This window comes from Leopardus geoffroyi, chromosome D2 (genome assembly GCF_018350155.1).
Source record: "Leopardus geoffroyi isolate Oge1 chromosome D2, O.geoffroyi_Oge1_pat1.0, whole genome shotgun sequence".
Lineage (NCBI taxonomy): Eukaryota > Metazoa > Chordata > Mammalia > Carnivora > Felidae > Leopardus > Leopardus geoffroyi.
Window position 1 is genome coordinate 53,975,480 of NC_059334.1, and position 25,867 is coordinate 54,001,346.

At 42.7% G+C, this 25,867-nt stretch overlaps 1 protein-coding gene across 6 annotated transcripts in view; it reads right to left on the reverse strand.

Annotated features, from left to right (window-relative positions):
- MYOF (myoferlin) overlaps positions 1-25,867 on the reverse strand; it is a 151,311-nt gene that overhangs the window by 36,996 nt on the left and 88,448 nt on the right. For all 6 annotated transcript variants that reach the window (XR_006701606.1, XM_045438241.1, XM_045438239.1 and 3 more), the window contains 14 exons: positions 23,095-23,201; positions 20,606-20,798; positions 19,303-19,458; positions 16,983-17,114; positions 14,498-14,661; positions 12,113-12,227; positions 10,478-10,583; positions 9,133-9,278; positions 7,029-7,202; positions 6,021-6,129; positions 4,697-4,774; positions 1,104-1,285; positions 853-1,011; positions 630-728 (listed from right to left, as the gene is read on the reverse strand). Coding sequence is in view for 5 of the 6 variants with exons in the window: in XM_045438241.1 (XP_045294197.1) it covers positions 630-728; positions 853-1,011; positions 1,104-1,285; positions 4,697-4,774; positions 6,021-6,129; positions 7,029-7,202; positions 9,133-9,278; positions 10,478-10,583; positions 12,113-12,227; positions 14,498-14,661; positions 16,983-17,114; positions 19,303-19,458; positions 20,606-20,798; positions 23,095-23,201 (1,920 nt within the window). In the remaining variant the exon portion in view is untranslated. The remainder of the gene's footprint in view (positions 1-629; positions 729-852; positions 1,012-1,103; positions 1,286-4,696; positions 4,775-6,020; positions 6,130-7,028; positions 7,203-9,132; positions 9,279-10,477; positions 10,584-12,112; positions 12,228-14,497; positions 14,662-16,982; positions 17,115-19,302; positions 19,459-20,605; positions 20,799-23,094; positions 23,202-25,867) is intronic.

Sequence of the window (25,867 nt, forward strand, 5' to 3'; positions counted from 1 at the left end):
GGGTCATTCCTAGGATCAAGTGTAAACTTCTTAACACAGCGTCTGACATGTAAGCATTCAAAAAAGATAGCTGTTGTTTAAAGCCATCTCTTTGGTCTCTGGAAACTCTTACCAAGACAGCTTGAGAATGGAAATCTCAAGGTAACATCAAGGAAGAGACCTTGAGAATGGACCAGACCTGTCCATGAAGCTACCTGTTAGCTCCATCAGCCTGTGTCTGCCCTGATTGGCATGTCAGCATTTCCTGTTACTCCCATGCCTCTCTCCACCTTGAGTCCCCTCTTGAGTCTCCTGCTCTCTGTGCACACGCGCACGCGCACACACACACACACACTGCTCTTTGTCTGCCTTCCCTCTCCCAGCTCTCCAGTGGACATGGGAAACTCAGAAATCTCCTGGATCCTAGTAAATGAGAACCCCAAATTCCCTCAGTAAGGCTGGAATTGACCTGTTCTTCTTGTTTCAACAAGCCTTCTATGTCCATGAATATTTCAGATTTTTGGACAAATGCTTTAGGAAGTTGGACACAGCAAGAGAACAGGTGACAAGATTTCATTTCCCAGGTGAACGATTCCAGTTCTGTCGCTATGTCATTTGACTTGATCCATAAAACTTAGGGAGCTGCATACCTCAATGGCAGTGAGCTGGACCACAGGTCTGATCCCCTGGGGAACCATGTATAGATTTGGCGCCCTTTGTGAGGGAAGGATGGGAAGGTTGGAGCCATCCTGTAAAACAAACATGGAAATGTCAGTGCCTCTCTTTAGTTCAAGGGAATGGTGTCGCGGGTTGTTAACAAGTATTTTAAGCAGTTGCTATGAAAGAATAGGTAAGTGAGAACTCAGTAAGTACCTTGTGCCTCAGAATCAGTTCTGCGGTTACAAGGACATCCCCACAGGCTTTGTCTCCATTCATTAAGGGGTGCCAGAGAAGTTTGGGCGTGATATCCATTTCTGAGTTTAGCTTTACCAGAGGGGAGCACAAGCTTCGTCCTAAAAATTCATCTTTGCCCTAGAGAAACAAACAATCCTTAAATTCCCCAACAAATATCCCTATAAACTTCCATTATTCCCAAGCCATCTTAGAAATTCTAAATTACCTACCACTTGGTCATTGTCAAAAAGTTCAATGACAACTTTGGGTGGGTTCTGTAGGAGTGTCTGGGGCTCCCCATAGATTTCAATTTCATCGAATATAATCGTTTGGTCCCATGTGGGATTCAGAGTTGAGTGGATGATCTCGGTGGTTTTGCTTCGATGGAGGAAGGAGACATGAGCATATGGATCTAAAACAGAAGAAGAGAGGGGCGCCTGGCGGCTCAGTTGGCTAAGCGTTTGACTTCTGATTGTGGCTAAGGTCATGATCTCATGATTCATGAGACTGAGCCTTGTGTCGGGCTCCGTGCTGGGCGTGGAGCCTGCTTAAGATTCTCTCTCTCCCTCCCCGTTGGCCCCTCTCCTGCTCACATTCTCTCTCTCAAAACAATAAATAAATAAATAAAAATAATAAAAATAAGAACTAAAACAGAAGAAGAGAGTAACAGTGAGGCCATGGCTAAAGTCCAGCTCCTCAGGACCACTCATTTCAATTGCAAGTTCTTCCTCCAGGTGCACTGATCACAGACCCTCACCACCACCTGGGAGGTAGATTGCCAAAGCAATCATGAAGAAGAACAGAGCTAGAGGCATCACACTTGCTGGTTTCAAATTATATTACAAAACTATAGTAATCAAAACGGTATGGTAGTAGCATAGAAACAGACACATGAATCAACAGAACAGAATAGAGAACTCAGAAATAAATGCATGCATATGTGAGCAACTAATTTTCAATATAGGTGCCAAGAATGCACAATGAAGAAAGGATAGTCTCTTTGATAAATGATGCCGGGAAAACTGGATAGCCACATGCAGAAGAATCAAGCTGGAGCCCTGTTTTATACCATACACAGAAGTCAACTCAAAATAGACTAAATACTTGAATATAGGACCTGAAACCATAAAACTCCTAGAAGAATGTGTAAGGGGTAAGCTCCCTGATATTAGTGTTGGCAGTGATTTTTTTTTCTGGCTTTGACACCAAAAACAAAGGCAACGGAAGCAAAAATAAATAAGTGGAACTATATCAAACTAAAAAGCTTCTGCACAGCAAAGGAAACAATAAACTGAATGAAAACCCATGGAATGGGAAAAAGACATTTGTGAACCACATATATGATAAGGAGTTAATATCCAAAATTTGCAAGGAACTCATACAAAAGAGCAAACAGCCCAAATGACCCAATTAAAAAATGGGCAAAGGACCTGAATAGACATTTCTCCGAAGAAGACATATAGGTGGCCAACAGGTACAATAAAAGGTACTCGACATCATTCATCATCAGGGAAATGTAAATCAAAACCACAGTGAGATATTAAGTAACCTCTCTATCCTGTTAGGATGTCTCATTATCAAAAAGACAGGAGATAACAAGCGTTGGCGAAGATGTGGAGAAAAGGGAACCCTTGTGCACTGTTGGTGAACATGCAGACTGGTGGAGCCACTGTGTAAAGCAGTATGGGAGTTCCCCAAGAAATTAAAAATAGAGTTATCAGGGGCGCCTGGGTGGCTCAGTCGGTTGAGCGGCCGACTTCGGCTCAGGTCACGATCTTGCAGTCCGTGAGTTCGAGCCCCGCGTCGGGCTCTGTGCTGACAGCTCGGAGCCTGGAGCCTGTTTCGGATTCTGTGTCTCCCTCTCTCTGACCCTCCCCCGTTCACGCTCTGTCTCTCTCTGTCTCAAAAATAAATAAACGTTAAAAAAAAATAGAGTTATCACCTGATCCAGCAATCCCACTTCTGCGTATATATTCAAAGCAAATGCGATAATGATCTCAAAGAGATCTCTGCACTCTCATGTTCACCGCAGCATTATTCACAATAGCTGTGGTATGGAAACCACCTATGTGTCCACTGATGGATGAATGAATGAAGCAAATGTGGTGTGTATGTGTGTACTATCTATATATAATTCAGCCTTTAAAAAGAACGAGATCCTGTCATTTGTAACAACATGGAGGAACCGGGAGGGCATTATGCTAAGTGAAATAAGCCAGACCGAGAGAGACAAATACTGCATGGTATCACTTACATGTAGAAGTTCCCCCACACCCCTTCAAAAATCAAATTAATAGAAACCGTGAGTGGAATCGTGCTTGCCAGGGGCTGGGGGGTATGTGTGGGGGGAAGGGGGGTGAAATGGGGAGAGGCTAGTAGAAGGGTACAAATTGCAGTTATAAGGCGAAGAAGGCCTGAGGTCCTAATGTGTAACATGAGGACTACAGTTGACAACAGTGTATTGTATAAGTGACATTTGTTAGGCGAGGAGAACTTAAGTGTTCTGTCACACACACAAGTGTAACTACGTGAGGTGACAGATGTGTTAACGCAATTGTGGGAACCCTTCCATCACGTATTTGTATATCAAATCGTCACTTTGTATACTTTAAGTGTGCAACTTTGTAATTTATACCTCAACAAAGCTGAAAAAAGATAAGGAAAAAAAGAAGCAATCTGTTTCTCCTCCATGCTAAATAACTTCACCAAAACTTTTGCAATTGCCTGGGAGCTGATCTATTTGAGCAATAGCCTAATATCTAACCTGAAAGTGTTGTATCATCGAAAATGCTGCTTCATTTTTAGCATTGCGGTATCACATGAATGGGGCTCTTTGTTTCTGCTCCGATCATATATCTTATGTCTCAAACTGCAAAGAATGTGCTTGAGTTTTAGGCAACTTCAGTCAAGAATTTGGAGAAGATTCTAACTTCAACTTTCAATGACTGAGTGCCCTCTGGTGGTGAATATTCAAAAATGTCTTCAAACCCCATTTGGAGATCTGTAGTATAGAGATAGCTTTGAATCTCCTCTCATTTGTCAGAAAAGGAAACCACTCACAAATGTTGGTTACGTTAGTGCTTGGAACACACCTCACAACTGATGTGAGCGTGCCAGAGTGTCAGGCAACTGCTTTAAGAGCTGTTTCCATAGAAGCTCTGCTCCGTTCAAGTCCTGAAGGAGAAATCTGCCCTAAGTAGCCCAGATGGCCCCTGAACTATTCATGATCCCACCAGCTACAGCAAAAACTCCCAGCAACCTTTTCCTCAGCCTTGCCTACAGCCTTCCCCTTAGATCCAGTCCAAAGGACACAAAACCAGCCGGGTCTCACGCTTTGTGGTGCTGCTGGGAATTGGGGGAACAGGCTGCGGAGAGGTCGAAACGGACTCCGAATGACCTCAAGCCTGGTGTTGTAGGCAAACGCGTGAACTTGTGATCTGTCAACTTGAGAGAGCTACAAAAAATATATAAAGGATCTTAACTTCCCAATCAGCCCAAGAGCCCAGGGTATATGTATATATATAGCTGTGTGTATAAGCAGAGAGCAGAAACTGCTTTTCTTCTTGGGGCTTTTTATTACCTGATCAGTTAATGATTATTAGTATTAAAAGACCACATATCTTCTGTGTATCTCCAGCACCCAGCAGGAGTGCTTGACATACTCAGTGATTATTTATTTAATGACTGAGCAGTTTACTTCACACAAATCGAACTAATCTCAATATGGAAAGCCCTTTAGTTGTTCTCTGACAAATCACTAAAAGCATCCACAAGCTAGCCTGCTATGTAACAACATGTATGATGGAGACTTTTGTGTCTTTACCTGAAAAACTATCCTTGTCTAGAGCCATGAGGTTTCTGGCTTGATAGATATAGCAGCGCAGATGGTAAATGTAGACTCCTGAAAAGAACAGGATGGAGGTTACTTACAAGAAACAGAACACTGGAATATTTGGAGATAATACATATTTCAGATCTACTTCTCCACAGTAAAGAACACATAGACTGCTGATGACACGTGCTCCCAAAGTAGTTCTGTTTCCTATAAAACAAAACCAACTTTAAAAATACTACAGTAAGCTTGGGGCGCCCGGGTGGCTCAGTCGGTTAAGCATCTGACTTTGGCTCAGGTCATGGTCTCACAGTTTGTGAGTTTGAGCCTCACGTCGGGCTCTGTGCAGACAGGTCAGACCCTGGAGCCTGCTTCAGATTCTCTCTGTCGCTCTCTCTTTCTCTCTTCCCCTCCTCTGCTCGCACTCTGTCTCTCTCTCTCTCTCTTAAAAATACACATTTAAAAAATACTATAATAAGCTCAGTGCAAGTGTTATCACTCAGGAGAACATTACTCCTGTTGTAGAGTACCTGGATTTAGGCTACTGCTTTTGTCATCACAGACCTTTAAAATGAAACGTGGTTTCCAGGAGTTATAGAAATAGGGCTTTCTACACTATTTCAGCCCCACATCTAGGAGACAGTTATCTGCTAAAAGCTGCTTTCATAGCTCAAAATCTTTATACTCTTTATCCTTATTGTGTTAATGTGTATACCCTCCCACCTCCCACACACGTGATCTGAGAGAGAGAGTAGGGCGCTGTGATTCGGTGCACGGATCTGGGAGTCAGACTATCTTGTCTATAGTGTTTCCAAGCTGTAAGATTTGGGGCAACTTATTTAATCCTTCTGCATGTCTACAATGAGGACAATAATAACACCTACTTCCTCGGGATGTTACAAGGATTAAACGAATTAATATATGCACAGTGCCTGGCACATGCTAAGCCCTAGATAAGCATTTGCTATTATTATTATTATTATTACACAGCAGGTCTGCCTCATCCCAGAATGCCTAAAGATTATCATCGGAACCAACCTTTACTTAACTTTTTGAACCTCTTTTTCTAATTAAAATAATCTTTTGGGGGAGCTTAACAGATAGAATCAGTAAAGACTCTGTCAAAGTCAATGATTTGACAACCCTCCACCCCAAATACAATTTTTAAAACTATATTTTAAAAAATCCTCTCACCAGGTGATGGCAATGGAAGTCACACTTGCGTGAAGACATTTTAATCATGTTTGGTGATGCAAAGAGTTTTCTAGAGATAAGTCATAGCAGTGGAAGGCACAAATTCATGTTTAAAACTTACTCTCAAAGTTACAAGAAACGATGGGAGTGTTTGCCCCAAACACGGTGGTGGCACTGTACTTCTGCTTTTCTGTGCTCTTTTCATCTCCTTCCTCAGTAGTGTCCGCACCCTAAAGAGGCAGAAAAGTCCATGAATGGTGCCTCAAGACAAGCAAAGAGGCAAGAATTACAAAAATCTGGAATGGTGGCTTTCAAAATAGACTCTTTTCATCCGATCACTCCATTTTTAAAGATGAATGAAGCCCAGCACAGCAAGCGACTTGCCCAAGGTCACTTAGCTGGAAAGCAACAGAGCATGAAGTTGAAGCCAGTCTTTCTGCCTCAAGGTCAGCCTTACCAAACCCGGATGCTGAAAATTTTAAAAAGGAAAGGCATAAAGGATAAATAAGGGGATTAAAAAGGTGGGAGGAAGACAAGAATAAGCAGTGGAAGCACAGAGCAGGGTCAGTGTGCAAAAATATAAAAACAGGCTGTGTTTGGAAATGGCTCCCGACCACCATGTTGTTTTAGATGGACCACTGCCGTTTTCTTATTCCTTCCTTCCACCGTTCTGCTTTTTCCCTCCCTCCCTTCATTACTGTGAGTCCATATAAATTATTCTCTAATTCCGTGAGCCATCCTTCTGTTTTCCTCCCCCTCACATCTGTATATTTAACACTCTTGATTTGTTGAACATTTGTAGTTTCCAAGGTATAATCCAAGGAACCTGTGCCTGGGAATGTTAACAGATGTCGCCTGCGACCAGGGTTTTGGAACAGATGTATTTGGAAAATGCCCGATGAAACAACATTAAACAGGTGTGTCTGCAGTAGACCTTCTTAGAATCTTTCCTGTATTAATGGTCTATTCATTCAACAAGAGTTACTGAGCATCTAGGATGTGCAGCTTTCTCCCAAATTATCTGCTGTCCTGCAGTACTGGAGGGATCGCCATGGAGTCCCAGGTGTATCCAACACTCATCTATTTTCTCTACACCAAAATTTTTGAGCTTTGAGTATTTATTACTTACGAGGGCACCTTCAAGTTTAAAGATGGCAGCTGCACCATGTGTTTCTGAAGGAGCCATTTTTCTTCTCCAGCGTCTACGGCGAAAGGTATCCGAACTACGCTGTTTCCAGTGAAATTTCCAGCCAATTAAAGAAGCATATTCCCAGCCCTCCCGGTCTTCATATTCTTCCATGGCCTAGAACAGAAGTAAAACTTTGAATGCTAATGATAATCATAATAATAACAATAATAATATCCCTTAATTGATAAGGCAGATTATGTGGTCAATCAACAAATACGCATTGGAAATCTACTCTGTTCCAAGCCCTATGCTACGAGCCAGTGATACAACAAAGAAAGAAGTAGACACACTGTCTGTCCTTGCAGAGCTGATGGACTGTGGGAACACTGAGAGATAACCAAGCAATTGCAATGGAATGAGACATTGCAGGAGAGGCACCTTATTCAGATTTGGGGAGGGTTAAGGAAAATGGATTCTTTCTTAGCTTGCTTTCTATATTGTCATTTTCATTAGCTCATAAGACATTGCAATTGTGATACAGTTTATAAAACATTATTATCTCCACTTTATATAGGAAAAAGTGACACCACGGTCCCTAGGTCTCATCTAAGCTGATAGCCGGCATAACTGATAGATCAGATATATTACTTCCGTAATAACTAATAATTTATGAGTATAGTACTTTTCATCTTCAAAACGGTTTATACATAAATGCCCTCAGTGTTCAATGTTGTATGCAGTTCAACAAATATGCGTGTCTACTGTGTGACAGAGATTGTGTTAAGCGCCAAGGAGGCAGTGAAGGACAAGACAAGACAGGGTCCGTGCCTTCGTGTGGCTGACCTTTACTGGTGGACATTTTCTGTAAATACCTTAAAAGTATTACTAGATTTAATAAATGCAAAATAATACTGGATCATATTTATGATCTCAGAAATAAGAGCTCTATGGAGGCTATAACCATTGTAGAGATTCGTTTTTCAATTTTGAATAAACATAATTGCAGGTCAAGCACAATCTTGTAATCGCTGCTCTAGTAGTATTCACAGTGGCACTGAAATATTTCAGGTAGCCAAGAGTGAGGAGGTTAGGGAACAGGATTAAAGCCTCAACAATGCTTTTTGGTAGGACTGGGCCAAGTTTCTAGTCTTCTTCCCACCCCCTCTTGGTGCTCTCCCGTGGCAGGCGGGAGGGAGCCAAGTGCCTCTAGGAACTTCTCACCCCATCAGAATACGGGTAGTTGAATAAGAGGTATTCGTTTATCAGTTTATTCATTCTCCTCCATTCCTTGTTAGGAACTAGTTTCTGAGCTGGCAAGAAGGATACAAAGTAGACGGCTTCCCTCTTTGTATCCAAGGAGCTCCCTGTCTAATAAAAAGTAATTTCATTGCACTTACTATGAGTCAGGCACTTTGTGGAACAGCCTTGCCTGCGTTCAAACACGGCTGGCTCAGTCATTTTAGACATGTGGCCTAGAGTCCATTTAACCTCTGTGAGCATTATCTAAAAAATGAGGATAAATGTATATCTCGGGGATTACAGATAATGCATATTCAGTACCTAGCATTAGAGAAGGCACATAACACATTCCACTTATTATTATGAGCAGTATTATTCCATTTCACTTACTATTATTCCATGTAAGCCTTATACGACCCTAATTAAAAGCATGGTATTATACCCATTTTGCAGATGAGAAAGGAAATAAAGCCAGGATTTGAGTCCTCGTGTATCTTATTCCAAGGGCTGAACTATTGCCACTACTTTCCTATGCCACCAAAATAATTTCTATCGCTACCTCTAGAGTGGTTCTCATTATTCAGCCTACTTCTGGGTCACCTGAAAGACATGCTGAAGCACAGACTGCTGGGCCGCACCCCTGATTCTTAAATCAGTAGGTCTGGAGTGAGGCGTTTCTAACAAGCTCGCAGGTAATGTGTTGTTGCTGGTTGGGGTGGGGGGCACATTTTGCAAACTTCTTTGAGCAGGCATTAGGCCCTTGATTGGCGAATGGTTTCTGTAGCAAAAGCGGAGTCACTGGAATTCTGTGCGGGCCCCCCCGCCCCGACTCCCCGGACGTAGCTTCCTCCACGGTAACTCTTACCCTTGCAGTACTTGAAGCGCTTTGTGTTAAATCTTTCTTGCGTTTTCGGACCAGCCTTCGCCGTCTATGAGTATGATACATTTTCTCTGCTGCAACCCAGGATTTGGGCTTATTATCAGGAGGAATGGTAATTCCATACTCCCAGCCTGGAACAGAGTTTGCAAACGGTTATCCCAAAGAGATGCATTTGCCAGATTGCTAGATAAACTTCCAGAAAACATCCAGTCAATCTCTCTGCTCCCCCATCAACATTCTCTGTGGTGACAAGGAATGCCACTGCCCCTTTCACTTTGCTGCAGTTCAGCCAAACTGAATACAGCTCTGTCCCCTTGGATCCCTCTTCAAACTGCTTCCTTTGTGCCCACGAGGTTCTCCTTCCCCTTTCTCCCTCCAATCACTCATGGTAATTTAGTGCATCTACGAATAAAGAAAGCACAGGGCAAGAGGCAGATGGGGACAGTGCTGAAGGGTGTCGTCTGTGTAGCTGCACAGCCAGGGTTTAAATCCCAGCATCGCCACCGCTGGATGTTCACTAAAAAACATCCTTGCTGGTTAGTAAACCTGCCTATGGCCTAATTTCCACAGCAATAACGGTAAAGAATACCTTTTTAAAACAGAGTTCATCAAAATAATACATGCAAATAACTAGGACTATGTTTGTGCTCAGTGCTAGCTATTATTATAAGGCCTGGCGTGTGCATCAAGATCAGTAAGAAATTTATTATCTAGTTGAACCCTTCTGTATTGTGGTTGTTTTTTTCTTTCATAAGGGAAAAAAAATCAGATTTTCTCTTTTGATATTTCCAAATATTATAGTCATTTAACTTTACATTACTATTCATTGAAAAGGATGAACACCATTAACAGAATCTATGTCAATAATCTACATTATTGTATGTCAACCTTACTTAAAAAAAAAAAAAAACAACCACAACAATCTGCATTATTGCTGAATAGGTTGAATTTTAAGGCATTTTACAGTCTTTCTTCCTGAGCTACAGGGTCCTGAGTGTGATGTTCCCAGGGAAGCTATGGGTGTGATTAGAAAAGAGAAAGTCCAAATTCCACTTCCCTCCCAAATTCTCGCCCTGGATCCCCAGCATCTCAACGTGCAGCCACCTGGCCCCCTGTGATCTTGTATTTTTCACTCTTGATGCCCCCCACACACTTGTCCAAGCACTTGCTCGTCCTTCAGATTTTGCATCTGAAGAGTCACGGCTAATATCCAAGACCTGATTGTCACAAACCAACAGAAGTAAGACTCCTCCCTGCCAAGGAAACTTTACTCTGGTTAAGCAGGGCCTTGCCGCAGACAGCCCGGCGTGTAACAGATCTAAAATGTTACCTTTCTCATCCACTGCTCGATTTATGTCATATACCCACGCGTCATCTTCCCATTCCCAACCTGGAGGGCATGTCAGCTCGCTGGGTGATGCTGCTTTATCACCGTTCTTTAAAACAGAAACGAAAAAATGAAGACAAGTAAGTCATAGGGTCCAATAAGAAGCAAAAGTGAGATGGTACCTCACATTTAACAATGGTATTCATGTGCTAACTTAGACGCTACACTCAGAAGAATCTTTAATCTCTATGCACAACTGCTACACGAAATTAGTTTTTTTAGAATACCTTCTGTTTCCACTGTTAGGGGGTATGTTGGGTTGAACCATGGGAATTGCTTTGACCATCAAAAATGGTCAAATATCAGCAATTTCCTGTGTTCAACTTAAAATTATGAAATGGTACAACTGTCTTTATGAGGAGCTAGTAGGAAAGAAACCATCAGAGATGGAAGAAGTGTGGGAAAAAAACATGTTTTCAAGTACAAGGTAATGTCACTGGAGGTTCTAGATGCTAATCATGTAAGATTAAGCAAGGTTTAGGTTAAATACTCACTTAAGTACTGACTGCATTAAAACCGACAGTTATGAAAAAAAAGTTCCTAAGAACAGAAGTAAAGGTGGTCCATAAACACATGGAAAATTACCCAGCCTCACTTTAAATTAAGAGTGAGAAAATGGAGATGACATCAGGGTACCACTGATCATGCAGTGACAAGGCTGTGGCAGTGGGGTAGTCAGTGTTTAGGAAAACAGCCCTCTAAGAAGCTGTTGCTGGACATGCAAACTTATACAACCTACTTGAAACCTGTTTGGCAATACTTATCAAAATTGCATATGTACTGAAATCTGACCAAACCAATCCAGGGATTTTTCCTGGAGATAAATTTTCACAAGTGAATAAAAATGTACGTATAAAAACATTTACTGCTGCATTGCTTAAAAAAAACCTAAGACTAGAGAAAAAAAATGTCCACAAGGAGAGGATCATTTAAATAAATTAGAGAGGGTGCATATAATAAAACACTCTGCAGGCATTTTTTTAAAAAAGTTCATAGTTCTATATGTACTGATATCAAAAGATGTCCACGATACACTGCCATATGGAAAATACAAGTTGTTGAACTGTGCACACAACACAATTTTATTTAGGTGTGTGTGTGTGTGTGAGAGAGAGAGAGAGAGAGAGAGAGACAGAGAGAGAGAGAGAGAGAGGAAGGAAAAAGTTATATAGTTGAGCAAGAACAGAAACATGTTTTCAGTAGTTACCACGGGGCCAGGTGGGGGTGGAATATAAATCTGGGAGAATTACTTTTCATTTCCTTTTATGCTGTTTGAATATTTTAGAGACATACACATTCCATTTGTTGTGCTTCTTAAAACGAGTTAAATGATACATATTTATTTATTGGGCAACTCAAATTTTACCTTGTACCAACATCTAAACAGGCCCAGTGACTTCTCCAGAGAAAATAATTTACAGGTGCACTTGTGTGGCTTAAAGTTAAGGTAAGGCTGTTCAGAACACGAGACAGAGCAGAAGAGAGGGGGAGGCCGCGCCTCATGGTCGGCGGGTTCACGGGTCGTGGTTCCAAAGAGCTACTAGGGTTGAGGCTCTCTCTGGGGAGCAGCCCGCTCACCGCATCGGTGTAGGTGTCCTCGGCTGCCTTCCACTCGCCCCCTGGGTAGCGACTCTCATTCTGGTACACTTCATCCGTGAACTCCGTGTGACCTGCGTCCGCCTCAGTCAACAAGCTGCGGGTGAGGCTCGGGTTACCAAAGGAGCAATGGAAGCCAACCACCCCAGCTCGGCCCGATGGTCGGGAAACATCTACACCGGTTCCCTCCTCACTCTACCCCTTGGGTTCTCCACTCCAAACTCCTCTTCCTGCTAATAGCTTCTGACATTCCTTTGAAGAAGGGGTCTGCGGGAACAAGGAGACCTAAATTATAGAGCACTCCTCCAGTTAGCAGGCCTGCTCCTTCTCAGTAATTAGGGTGGGGACTGGGAAAACAGTCCTGTGGGCAGCTCCTTATAGAGATCTTATGCTCCATATTTTTGTTTCAGTTCAGGACCGTTCAGCTTTTTTTTTTTTTTTTTTTTTTTTCCCAGCAAAACTCCTGGCTAACAGTTCAAAAGAATAGGATGTTGTCCACCCTCATTCCCCCTATTTTAAAAAATTGAGGGGAGACAGTCTCATGAGGCCAAGTGTGGAAATTTTTACTCATGGCTTGCATGGTCTACGTAACACAAACTGAAGGGAGGAGTTTACATTTTCTGGATAGTTCCTAGGTCGACAGCCAAACCAGGTCATTTAAGACTCCAGACTCCATTTAGGTACTTAAGAAATCCATACTGACTCTCTGCCAGGCCAATTTTCCTCTTGGAGTTGGAACTATTTTGACAACCCATAATGGAAAGTATGGAGGCTCCAACTTTGACTGGAGTGTTCTGCCAGGTACCCACTCAAGTGAGGTTTCTTTTTCTTTCACCGTGGCCCTACATCTTTTCCCTGCTGCATCCTCCCCTAGAATCAAGCACTGGAAAGAAATCAGAAAGTAAGTAGTCCCAACTCTTTGTATAAATTGAGCTCATCCCGTCATTTCTCTGGGCCCCCAAGAAGGAGAACAGAAGACCTGGCTGCCGCCTCTGAGGTCCCGTCAACCCCTGACATGCTTTGACCCTTCTACTTTTCCAAACACAATGCCTCTGCTTTTCCCTGTCCTCACTAACCTTTCTTCCTTCCGTCCAATTCAGATCCCATTTCACTTCTCCTCACCAGCAACCCCAACCCCATCCAAAGCAAGCTGTTGTGGGTTAAAAGCAATCATGTGGAATCATCCGGTCTTGACAGACCAGACCAGACCCAGCATGCTCATTGGCTTCCTTCCCCAATGCCTGTGATCACAGGAAACAAATGTGGACAGAGAGGAAGAACTCCAGCTTGAGGCCTTAAGATCCAGCTTCACAAGCTCGTTTCCTCCAAAGTCAAGTATGCTGTGATGAGGTGGGGAAGGGGAGCTCTGGTTCCAAGAGTGTTGGCAACTTGCAGAAACCCAAACTCCCAGGGACACATGCTTGCCTCCCCTCTACTGTTTCTTTCATTTTAACAACGAGCTTTTGAGATACAATTCACCCATTTAAAGCATAGTCTCTACTGTTTCTTACAGACATTCCAGCAAAATAGTTGAGTGCTGGTTTTGGTGCCCAGGCTGGACTGGTACCACTCACAACCTATGTGTGTTTGGTAAGTTATTTAATTTCTGTAGTTCTCAGTTTCCTCACTTGTGAAGTGGAGATAATGCTATTATTTGTTGGGAGATAATTCTCTATGAGTTCTTGTGTTTCTGCACAGTTAAGGATGTTTATGTGAGGAACAATCTTGGAAGACAGAGAGTGTCTCTCTCTCTCTCTGGAGCAAAGGGCCAGCGGGCTTGCTAACCAATTGATTCTGGTTCCCTAAGCTCAGTTTCCTCTCCTGTTACACAAACCACTTCATGTTTAAGTACCATCTGACCATCTCCTTGTCACTCTGTGGGAACTGACTCCCTATTCCCACAGAGTGACCAGAGCAAATGTTAATTCTCGTACAGCTATTGGGGCTGGCCGTGAAGTCCTTTGTCTCTGACCCAGGAGTCCTGAATCTCCTTCCAGCATCCATGGAAGTATAGCAGGTGACCTTGTTTGCTTGTTAAAAATCTCAGACCCTTCATAATTTCTGACACTACCTACCTTGTAGAGCTGTAGTTCAGATTCAACAAAGTGATTAGCACACTGGTGCTTAGTACACTGCTTGACACATTCACACATAATAAGTTCTCAACAAATGTTAGCACTAGGTGCTTTTTGTATTTCCTTGTTTTATTATGGGGCACCAATGACATATTTCAAGTTTCTATGGACTTGTGTTCAGTGAGTGTTACACAAATATTTCCAAGAATGATGATGGAGAAGATTCATTTAGCACTTTCTAGGGAAAGGCTTCATTGTCATCCCTTTTTTCTCAGAAAGTGGAAAAACTTACCTTCTTTCAGGATCAACTATCCAGTCTCCTTCCCATTCCCAGCCTTTTGGAGGTAAAAAGAATTCCCTCTTGAGTTTTATTTTTCCTGTGACATCCGAAAATTTATGACGACCAACTAATCCAGAAGTGCCCCATTTTCCAAACACAAGAGCCTGATTTTCATACTGTTAAAAACAGATTAGAGAAACACCATCAGAGAGCAAGAAATAAAGCCCGCCTCTAAATGTTTAAGCCCATTTAAGCTAAACAATGATAGAAAGTGAAAAAACTTTATACCTAGAAGGTAGGGACCTAACTCGAGCTGCTACTGATTATGTAATTTTGGGCAAATCACTCATCTTTCTAAGACTCAGTGTTCCCATCTGTTAATTGGGGATAATACTACCAATTCTCATAGAATTGTTCAAATGTGCAAATGATTGTGAACAGTGGTATATCACACTAGTTGTTTCCATTATTATACTGAATGGCTCCAAATGGTTATCTGAACCTAATTTTTATTTTAATTAAAAAAATTTTTTTAATATAATTTATTGCCAAATTGGCTTACATACAACACCCAGTGCTCATCCCAACAGGTGCCCTCCTCAATGCCCATCACCCAATTTCCCCTCTCCCCCCACCTCCCATCAACCTTCAGATTGTTCTCTGTACTTACGAGTCTCTTTAGTCAACCTAATTTTTAAAATACCCATAAAAGTCATCAATTTATGAATGTGCAGGCTTCTAAGAGTTTACTTGTAAACAGTCTACTGTCTAGAACTTAGGGCCCATTTCCCCACAGAATCAACATTATAATTGATGGTACATTTGCTAGGCAGTCTACAAAGAACCTGTCTGACATATGAAGGTCCTTTAAGGGCCCAGCCTTTATGGAGCCTAAAAGTTCTGTGCCTTCATCCCCTCTGGAATATAGTGGGGATGAAGATCAAGATCTTTCTGGAAGCCCAGGTTCAGTGGCAATGACAGACTTTGGTTTACAGGGCATTTCTTTCTAAGTTGGAACTTATAAAACTACAAAGGTCTGCTCTTCACTCTGTCAACCATCAAAAAGGTTGTGATTTGCCAGTGGTGAGTGTCCCTGTTGGGGTGCAAGCTGAAATTTCCATTTTTCTGCTAATGAGCCCACTGCAAAGATGATTTGCAAGTGACAGGGAAGTTAGACTGAGGTTGAAGAAGGAAGGAACAAGTCTGAATAGACGCTTGATGGGGAAATTGGGTTCAAGCAACCACAGTAGTACCTGTCTCAGATATGGGCTCTGAGCCTTGAAAGGAGATAAGCTTCAGGAAGTAGCTGAAGAAGCTATTGTTACAAGGGGCTGTGAGACTTGGGGGCATGCGCATGGCTTCTCTGGTTTCTAAGTGACAAGGACACAGAATGGAGGAGCAAGGTGTTCCCACTACTTCTGCTTGGAGGCCAGTGTGGCTAGAATAAAATCCAGGCAAGGAATTTGGCAAGACTGTTAACACATGTGAAGCACCTCAGAGACCTCCAGAAATCTGGTAGGGGATGCAGGGTGATGGTGGATTCTGCAGAGAACAGAGGTGTGGTTTTAGCACAGGAGGGCAAGAACCAGTTGAAATGTCCATTATTGCCGTTAACGTGCCCCTACTGGTACTCATAGGTTGTGAGAATCTAAGGAAACTAGTCACGCAACTAAGATGTGTGGATCACCTCTTTAATGTGAGTTGAAACTAGAGTCTGAGCTATCTAGTCTGAAAGATCTAGGAAGGGTGAAACGGAGCCCTGGACTGGTTGATCCTTGCTCAGTGCTAGCTAGCTTCTCCCAGCTGAGCTCCAGCCTCAGAGCTGGAGACAGGCCGATGCCAAGAAACCCTACGTGAATGTTGGAGCAAGCATCTCCTGCACGTGCCCTGATGCCATGACTCCACGTGGTCCAGATGAGTGTGCATAAGTATCAGCCATTCCGGGCCTTCCGTGTGGCTTGCAGCACACCCTCTATTGATCTCCAGTGGCACTTCCGAGCCTGCTCTGTAAGGGCTCTGTGTGTTTCCTATGTATCTCACTGTTTCTCAAAGTGGTCCACTGAGGTCTCATATCCACCCACCCTGGAATCACCGCTGGTGCTCATCCCTAACTCAGTTACAGCATCAGAATCTCCCGGGTGGCCCTGGCAGTCGGCATGGTCAACAGGATACCCAGTTCTACCATCACTTAGAGAGGTTTCCCTATGTGAGGAATGAGTCTTCCGTGGTGCAAAGACCCCCACCCCCCAGCACACCTCTCAAGGTCTGCACCTGCCCAGTGTCCTCATTCCTGGGTTGTCTGTGTATGAATCACTCTGGTGGGTCCGTCCCAGTGTGGCCAATCTTTCCCCATGCCCCCAGAGGAAGGTCCCTCAGATGGGATTCTAGGTAGTGCTGATGCCTGTGGCTGTTTTTGATCTGTGAGCGTTTTCTCTAAGGAGGACATGTAAAAGGACTCCCCCACAGAAAGAAAAGATAGTCATGTCATGAAATGTACCATTTCAGCAAAGACGGTGAATGTTCCTTCTGCGAAGCTGTTGAACTTCTTCTCAACAGCACTCAGGCCCAGCCAGATGTTCACCCGCAGCTGCACAGGCATCTTGGGTCCGTGGTTGTTTTCCCGCGGATACTGTGAGATGCACAATAACACTGGCTGTAGCACACACGGTGACGTTAAGTTCAAGCCACAAACAGACTGAACATCCAATCACTGTTCTCCTGTTCTCCCCAGCCTACTTTTAAGTCAGCTTAGTTAAAATGTTTCCAAATGACCCTACAGCAGAGATTGTGATAACAAGGAAAGCGGTGGTTGTCAAAATGTAATCCCTAGACCCCTGTGTGTCCTTGAGACCTTCTCAGGAGGTTCACGGAGTAAAACTTTTTTCCTAATAATACTAACGTGTTACTTGTCATTTTCCACTGTACTGGCATGGGCACTGGAGGGCACAAAAGCAGTGGTGGATAAGACTCTGGGCACTGCAGCAGGAATTGGGGCAGTAACACCAAACTGAACCTGTGGTGATAGTTTTCTTCATCACTCGCAGTGAAGAAAAGAAATGCCAGTTTTAAATAAATCAGTAAAAGTTACTAATCTTATCAAATCACGATCCTTGAGTATATCTTTTTCTTTTAACTTTTTTTTTTTTTTTTTTTTTTTTAAGTAGGCTCCATGCCCAAGCTGGGGCTTGAACTTATGACCCTGAGATCGAGTCACATGCTCTACTGACTGAGCCAGCCAAGCGCCCCCTTGAGTACGTTTTTAAAATATTTTGTGTGATGAAATGGAAAGTATACACAAATTATTTCTGCTGCATGTTACTGTATAGCTTGCGAAAAATCTCTTATGCGGTTGTTTGAAATGTGAACTGAATTAGCCTTTTTAAATTTACTTTTTAGTTTTTTTAATGTTAATTTATTTTTGAGAGAGAGAGAGAGCGTGAGCAGGGGAGGGGCAGAGAGAGAGGGAGACACAGAATCTGAAGCAGGCTCCAGGCTCTGAGCTGTCAGTGCAGAGCCTAACACAAGGCTTGAACTCACAGACTGTGAGATCATGACCTGAGCTGAAGTCAGATGCTTAACTGACTGGGCCACCCAGGCACCTCTGAATTAGCGCTTTTATTTTTTTATTATTTATTTATTATTTTAAAAAATTTGATTTTTTTAATATGAAATTTATTGTCAAATTGGTTTCCATACAACACCCAGCGCTCATCTGAATTAGCCTTTTTAAAAAATGTTTATTTATTTTTGAGACAGAGAGGGAGAGAGAGCAAGAGAGCGAGAGAGCAGAGGGGGAGGGGCAAAGAGAGAGGGAGGCAGAAGATCCAAAGTGGACTCTGTGCTGAGAGCTGAGAGCCCCATGCAGGGCTTGAACCCATGCACCATGAGATCACGACCTGAGCCGAAGCTGGATGCCCAAATGACTGAGCTACCAAGATGACCCCTTTTTGTTTTTTAATGGAAACCTTTTTTACTTGAAACAGTGATTGACAGACAAAAACGGCCACTCAGGCTTAGGTGTGGGGCAGACGTTTTTTTTGAACATAAACCAAGTGAACCTGTCACTTCAAGGACGATGACTGACTGTATTCTATAGCCAATGATAGAAGTCAGCCTTCCAAGTAAAAACAAGTAAGAATTTTTTAAAACTTGTAGCTGTCATGGTGAACTTCATAGCATCCTGATACATAAAGACTTTCCTGATGAGTAATATTAATAAATGTGATTTTTTTCAATGTCGTAAGATAAAATGTGTCAACATTAGGAAAATCTGCATAACTTCATGAACTAATATTTTCTAAATGATCAATGCTAAATGTTACAAAATCAGGGATGGAAAAAAGAACCATTCAAAGTACAAGAAAAACCAATGGATTTCAATGTAGCAGAGAACGAAAAGGTCATTGATACAATTTCAAATTCCATACTGCAAATAGCCGTTTAGAAGCTACTACTTGAGTCTGGTGTTGTATCAAAGATGTGTATCCACAATTATCTGAAAAAGATATTAAAATACTCCTCCCTTTTCCAATTACATATCTATGTGAGGCCTGATTCTCTTCATGTACTTCAACCAAACAACTTATTCCATCAGATTGAATGTACATATGGATATGAGAATCCACTTATATTTCTGTGAAGCCAGGCATCAGACTACTCTCTGGGAATTATCACTCCAGGAGAAGATGCCAGAATGGGTAGGAATTGATCATGATTGCCCTAGTAGTCCTTCAACGGTCAGAAAATAAAACAGCCCCTTCTTGGGAATGTGGGGTTTGCATGTAAGTATTTCACAGGACACGGTGTTGAAGCCATACCTTCAGCAAGATGGTCTGGGTTTTCCCACAGTATTTCCCAGATGCGTTCCCACCACTGGTGGAGTATAAAACCTGATGTGCAGGAATGCGTGCATAGGCCAGTCTTTTCTCTCCCCGGATCATCCAGATGATAATGTCAGGCATACTGTTCTGTGGCTGGTCACATGGGTGGATGGAAAAGTAAGCAAAACTGGAGTTAGTCTAAACACAGAGGGACTGGAGACCCTGCAGGCTGGCTCCTCAGGGCTCCCCTTAGAAACTCTGTGATTAGGGCTCTGTCTGAATTCCTGAGTCGCACATCTTCTGGGACCACAGAGTCTGTAGGGCGGGGAGGCAGGCTGTGGCTGGTCCAAAGGGAATAGAGTGAAGCAGGGTGGGGGTGGTGGCTTCACCTGCCACAAGTCTGACCTACACAGCTCTGAGAGGTAGTTTAGGAAATACCCCCTCTTTTCTTGCCCATCAGTAGTCAAGGGTTATTGGTTTCATATATTTCACTGGACACTGACCAAGTATCTCCACCTCAATCCAATATTTGCCAAATCTGAAATATTAATTTAGTCTTTTAAATCCCCCTTTTTTCTGATTATAAAGGTGATATAAGTTGTCACCATAGGAAACTTGGAAAGTACCAAAGCATAAAAAGTAGAAAATAAAAATTACCTATAATCGCATGTTTTTTCAAATGCATTTCTATCCACAAATATATTATGACCCCCGCCCACCCAAATCTCTAAAGGTACAATAGGAGGGTTCTTATACTCTCATTTTTCCAGTACACAGAGGTTAATGGCAGCCAGTATTTACCCAGCACCGCGATGTGCCCTACACCACGCTAAGCCCTTCACACTCATCATCTAAATACAATGCTATGAAGTGAGTACTACAATTATCCCATTTTATATATGGGGAAACTGAGGCTTAGAGAGGTTGCCCAAGGTTACATACAGTAGATCCAGGATTCAAAACCAGGTCTTCCCGGTCCCAAGAAAAGGTGGCACTTCAATCCTCTGTGCTACATAGATTTGCTACTTTCTCCCTCTACTTGACATACTCTCTGATCTGTCCACTTTGAAGATCTTTCCAGAACCACCAACTCAAAATTCTTCTGTTCTCACTTCAGTGATATTCATCCCATTACCCATTACTATCCCAGCCCAGTAACTTCTTGGTCTCACCTCTGTCAGATTTGCTCAATATCCAAGATAATATGCTACATTCTCTTACCACCTTCTCTATCCTTGGTGCCCCTCCACAGACTCCTTCTTCCATATCAAGTGACCTTTGTGTAGTTTAAAAGTCCTACCTCTTCAGTCAGCTGCAGCAGTTTATCAAGCCAGTCCTCAATTTCCGCCAGCGTGGACTTCACCTCTGTGGCCTCAGACCTCATCCTCACAGCTGCCTCGTGTATCTGGGAGAGAGATCGGGACCGCAACTTTCGGATCTGAGTGTCAAGAATTGTGACATTAGCTTTTCCTTCCATGAGAGGCAACGTGTACCTAAAAAAGAAAAGAAACAGATAATCTGTAGAATAGCTTTTCAGGCCTCAGAACTGTCAAAGTCATTTATGTTTGATTTCCATCTTGCAAGCCACACCAGTTTCCTGACTCATAAGCATGACCAGGTTTAAGCTGAAGTTGAGTGTATGTGGCATTGGCAGAACAGACCTGTCAGACAAACCCTCCTTACTCTCACGAGGAATCCAGGGGGATTAAAATTCCAAAGCAAGTTCTTGGGTTTGACTCAAGGCCCATGGAGTCACTGGAGAGAAGATGGCAACAGCTGCAGCCTTTGGGAGGAACAGGCCTTCCCTTCTTTTGCTTCTTAAAACTACTGTGCAGACCCACAAAATGAAGGAGGGGAAGGCAGATTACAGAGCATTTAGCAGAAGGGCTCTTAAGGACCATGCACCCCTAAGCAGTCCTAGGGTGGAGGGGGGGCGGGGTGCTCAGGAGGTCTGCAAATCCCTGGAACTTATTTAAAAAGTCAGGCAGTGTGATGTATGATGAGGACGACATGCTTTGCAGCTATCTGGGTAAAAATCCTGGCTCCACCATTTACTAGTCCCGTGATGTGACCTTGAGCAGTTACTTAATCTCTTCTTTCCCTATCTTCAAATGCATGAAAATATTGGGCTGTTGTGAGAAATAAATGAATTAATATACGGAGAGCATTTAGAACACTCCCTACTGCAGAGTAAGGTCTGAATGAGGTCATCAAGCACTGTCTTCTTCATTGTCATGGTCTCATTAGATATTCAAAGGGGCCCATTAGCTCCCAAAAGGTTAAGAACCACTTGTGTAGGCAAAGCTCCCATTAAAGTGAGAAGTCTAGAATGGCTGAGTTGGGGCCAGAATTAGCCTTCTTCTGCAGGGTCTTCCTCTCACTATGGCAGCTGGTGGGGGCCACAGGGTGAGGTTGTCATCAATTCCAGGAAGTTCTACTCACATTGTCTCTACTAAGAATTTTCATTGGTTTGAATTTCCCCTAGCTTCTTAAATGGAGGAAATCCTAGCACGACTTCTTTTAAACACAAGTTTCCTGATACATGAAGTTAAAAAGATTCCATTTGATTTTGAAAACACAGTTCACATCAATTGGGTACTTCAAAAACTGTGTAAATAGGTCTTTCTGTGTTTTGCTCGCAAATCCTAAAATTCATAGAATTTTGTACCTGAAGGTATTACCAAACGTTTCTGTTTGGTCACATTAGTAGTTATGGCAATGCATTAGAAAGGTTAAGTCCCTGGAATGATCTGAGGCAAAAATGCATATGGAAGCAGCTAGCTCAAAAGTCACATTTGAGATGTTCAATAAATAGAAGTTGACTGGGTATAGCATGTAGCAGGAAAAGTTGTGTGGATAAACCCCACCCTGGACTTTAGATGCATCGTTCACCCCCTTGGGCCTCTGTTTTCTCATCCATAAAATAAAGGGGACTGGGAGAGACGACCTGTTAGGACCCTGATTTAAATTTTCTGAATTTAAGCTAGAGCCCACCAGTGCTCTGATTTCAGCTGCATTTCAATGACCTAGCTAAACCACTAGAAGGCATAAGAAGACCTGGAGAATGAGGGCATTAGCCCCGAGGGGGACAAAAAAAAAGCGGTCCTGTTTCTTGCTGCTTGTGAGAAGTTTTCAATATGCTTTTCTTTTGGAATTTTCCTGTCCACTGCTCTATTAGCCAATATTTAAACTGAGTTTGGAATGAATCACTTCCCCTTTTTAGTTCCAAATGCCCAGAGTTCTGAGCTGTTTCTCTAAGTCACAGTTCTAAAAGGTTCTCTGGCTCAAGTCAAATCTACTGGCTTTGGGAAGGGAGCCTTAGATACAGTCTCTTAGGCATTCAGTTAATAAAAGCAAGTAAAAAGGCTACTTCTAAAAATGTGTTTGTGCATTAGGAATGTGATTCTGAATGGCAAAATCAATGCTCCACCCCTAGACCCCATTCTCTGTGGGAGCCAGGCTTCACCCTTCTCCAGGAGGGGGGCCCACAAGCACAGGCCAGCATCCTCCTTCCTTGTCCCCACCGCTTGCCTGAGGCTGCCCTGGGATGTTTCCTTCAGGGCCCTCAGCCTCCCCAGGCTGCTTTAGAATTGGCACCAAATCAGAAAGTAGAACTTTTCCTGGTGGTGATTCAGAGACTCCTCCCAGTGACTAGGGCCTTTTGAGAAGCTTGACTAGTTCAAATTCATTTTTCAGGCCAACACTGGGAACAATCCTAGAGGCTCTCCTTACAGTTTCAGGGAGGAGAGCATGACTGGGAATTCTGAGATAGGAACAAGATCACTGTACCTTGTGTCTTCTATAACTTCGTCGATCAGCTTCAACCATAATTCGGCCAACTGGTTTGCAGGAATTTTACCTTGAATCCCTGATTTTAGAGCCTCTGTGTTTGATTGCTGGAGAGTTTGGAAAGAGAGGAAATAATCGGTTCATTGTGCGTCATGCCATTAAACCTAGTAAAGGTTTAATGTTTCTTTTCAAGAAAAAATACACAAAAGACTTGACAGAAAAACCAGTGCATTTAATTTTTTACGTTTAGTAATGCTCACCATAGCTTAGCACTATTTACTTTTCTTCAAAAGGCAATCAACGCTGACATCTATAAGTAACAGGGCAATCTTTCATATATCCTTGACCTTTGAAACCATGTGAATATTTTATGTATTTAAAAAGTAAATAAAATAAAACCAATAAAGATGGGAGAAGGAATCCTACCATGGAATATAAAACAGAAACAAATGAGCTATATGACTACACCAAACTAATCCAAATAACTTTTGAACACAATATTTTGATGATATACTCTCAATTTAAAGAAAAAAACCATTGGGGAGCCTGGGTGGCTCAGTCGGTTAACCCATCGGGGCACCTGGGTGGCTCAGTCGGCTGACTTCAGCTCAGGTCATGATCTCATAGTTGGTCAGTTCGAGTCCCGTATGGGGTTCTGTGTTGACCACTCAGAGCCTGGTGCCTGCTTCAGATTTCTGTGTGTGTGTCTCTCTCTCTGCCCCCCACCCCCACTCACTCTCTCTGTCTCTCAAAAACATGAATAAACGTTAAAAAATTTTGAAGAAAAGAACCATGAACATATCAAACTCTAAATTTGTTTGTTGCAGTGGTTTATCTATGGATATTAGGATTGAACAAATGAGCAAATGACGTTTCTCACTGTTGGAGAAAAGAGTTATAAATATAGAAATAGGGAAGACTAGAACAAACCTGTGACATTAGAATGGATTTGGAGTTAGGCTTATAAATTCATTGCTTTTCATATATTGATAGATCTAGAAATAAATCACACGTCAATATGTGTGTGCATGTGCCCGTCATTAAGTCTGTCCACTGAGAAGGCCTAGAAGCAATGGCATCTAAATAGTAGTGAGCATCTAATACCCAGATCTTGGTTTTCATATGATATTCCCGCTAAGAGGAAACAGAATTCTTCAGAAAATTGGCGATTTGAGAATTAGGGCAGAGCAGTACAAGATGAGCCCAGAACATACTATTGTGTCACTTTGAGCATCTGCTGACACAGATTGAGAGAGTGCCCACCATGATCATCAAAAGTCCTGATCATGGAAAGCCACCATGTTGTCCAGATCAGCATGGAATAAGGATAGCCTGATCAATGCTGAGGAGAAGAACAAGGAAGAAAAAGGCCTGAAGAATACCCAAAACATAATCAGAATAGAGGGGTGACCAGTTCTTTACTAATTTCCTTGAGATGGAGGACTGGAAGTTAATACTACAACCAGACTGCATGTCAGGTGAACAATTATGCTTAAGTTAACTTAAACTACAATTCTCCTTCAATATCATCTTTATAATATAAAACAATATATATTTTTTAATGTTTATTCATTTATTTTGAGAGAGAAAGAGACACAGAATGAACATGGGGGGGGGGAGGGGCAGAAAGAGGGAGGGGAGAGAGAATCCCAAGCAGGCTCTGTGCTGTCAGTGCAGAGAGAGACATGGAGCTCAATCTCATGAACTATGAGATCATGACCTGAGCCAAAATCAAGAGTCGGCTGTTTCAATCCATAAGAGACTCTTAAATACAGAGAACAATCTGAGGGTTGATGGGGTGGGGGATATGGGAGAGAGGAAATGGGTTATGGGCATTGAGGAGGGCACTTGTTGGGATGAGCACTGGGTATTGTATGTAAGCAATGAACCACAGGAATCTACCCCAAAAACCAAGAGCACACTCTGCACACTGTATGTTAGCCAATTTGACAATAAATTATATTAACAAAACGAAAAAAAAGAGTCTGCCGCTTAACCAACTGAGCCACCCAGGCGCCCCATAAAACAATATGTTTAGATTTTGCTGTGGAATCTTAGATCAGGTATATTCCAGGACCCCCACATGTATTGGTCTTACCCTGACAGAGGTTAGACCTTAGAAAAAATTAATACTAATATAATCTGGAAATCAAAACACTAATCACACCAATTTAGTATCTTTGACTTACAAATATCCCAACCATGTGCCCCTCCTCATCAATATCAACTAGATGGGAAATTACAGATACCACATCTATGCAGTTTCTGCCAGAGGGAACTCCCAACCTCCAAACAAGGAAAGTTCCCTCTAGTTTACAAAAAGAGCATAAAATGTCAGGCTCTGGTTCCTCTGAGCCCACCTCTTCCCGCAGTGGAGATTTTTACTCCTTTAACAATAGAGCTCTAAGGGCTGCATATTTATATTGGCATGAACCATTCTCCACACCACTCCTAACTGTGGCAGAACCTGTGGGTTGTCCTCCCCCTTCGATATCCACCCTCTTCTTCCTCAGGAAGAGAACTTTTATCTGGCCTATGCCAACCCAAGCATAAGACGGCACTTCCTAGGCCCCTTAGAGTGAGATGTAGTTGTATGACTGGATTCTGGCCAATGGATAATGAGTAGAAATCAAGTGTGTGACTTCCGGGTCTTTCCCTCCAAGGGAAAGGCCTGTGCCATCTACTTCCCCATTCCTCTTCCCTCAGGCTTGAGGGCAGGCTTAGTGGTGAGCAGCCTCAACCATGCAGACAATGACAACTCCTTAGTGATAGC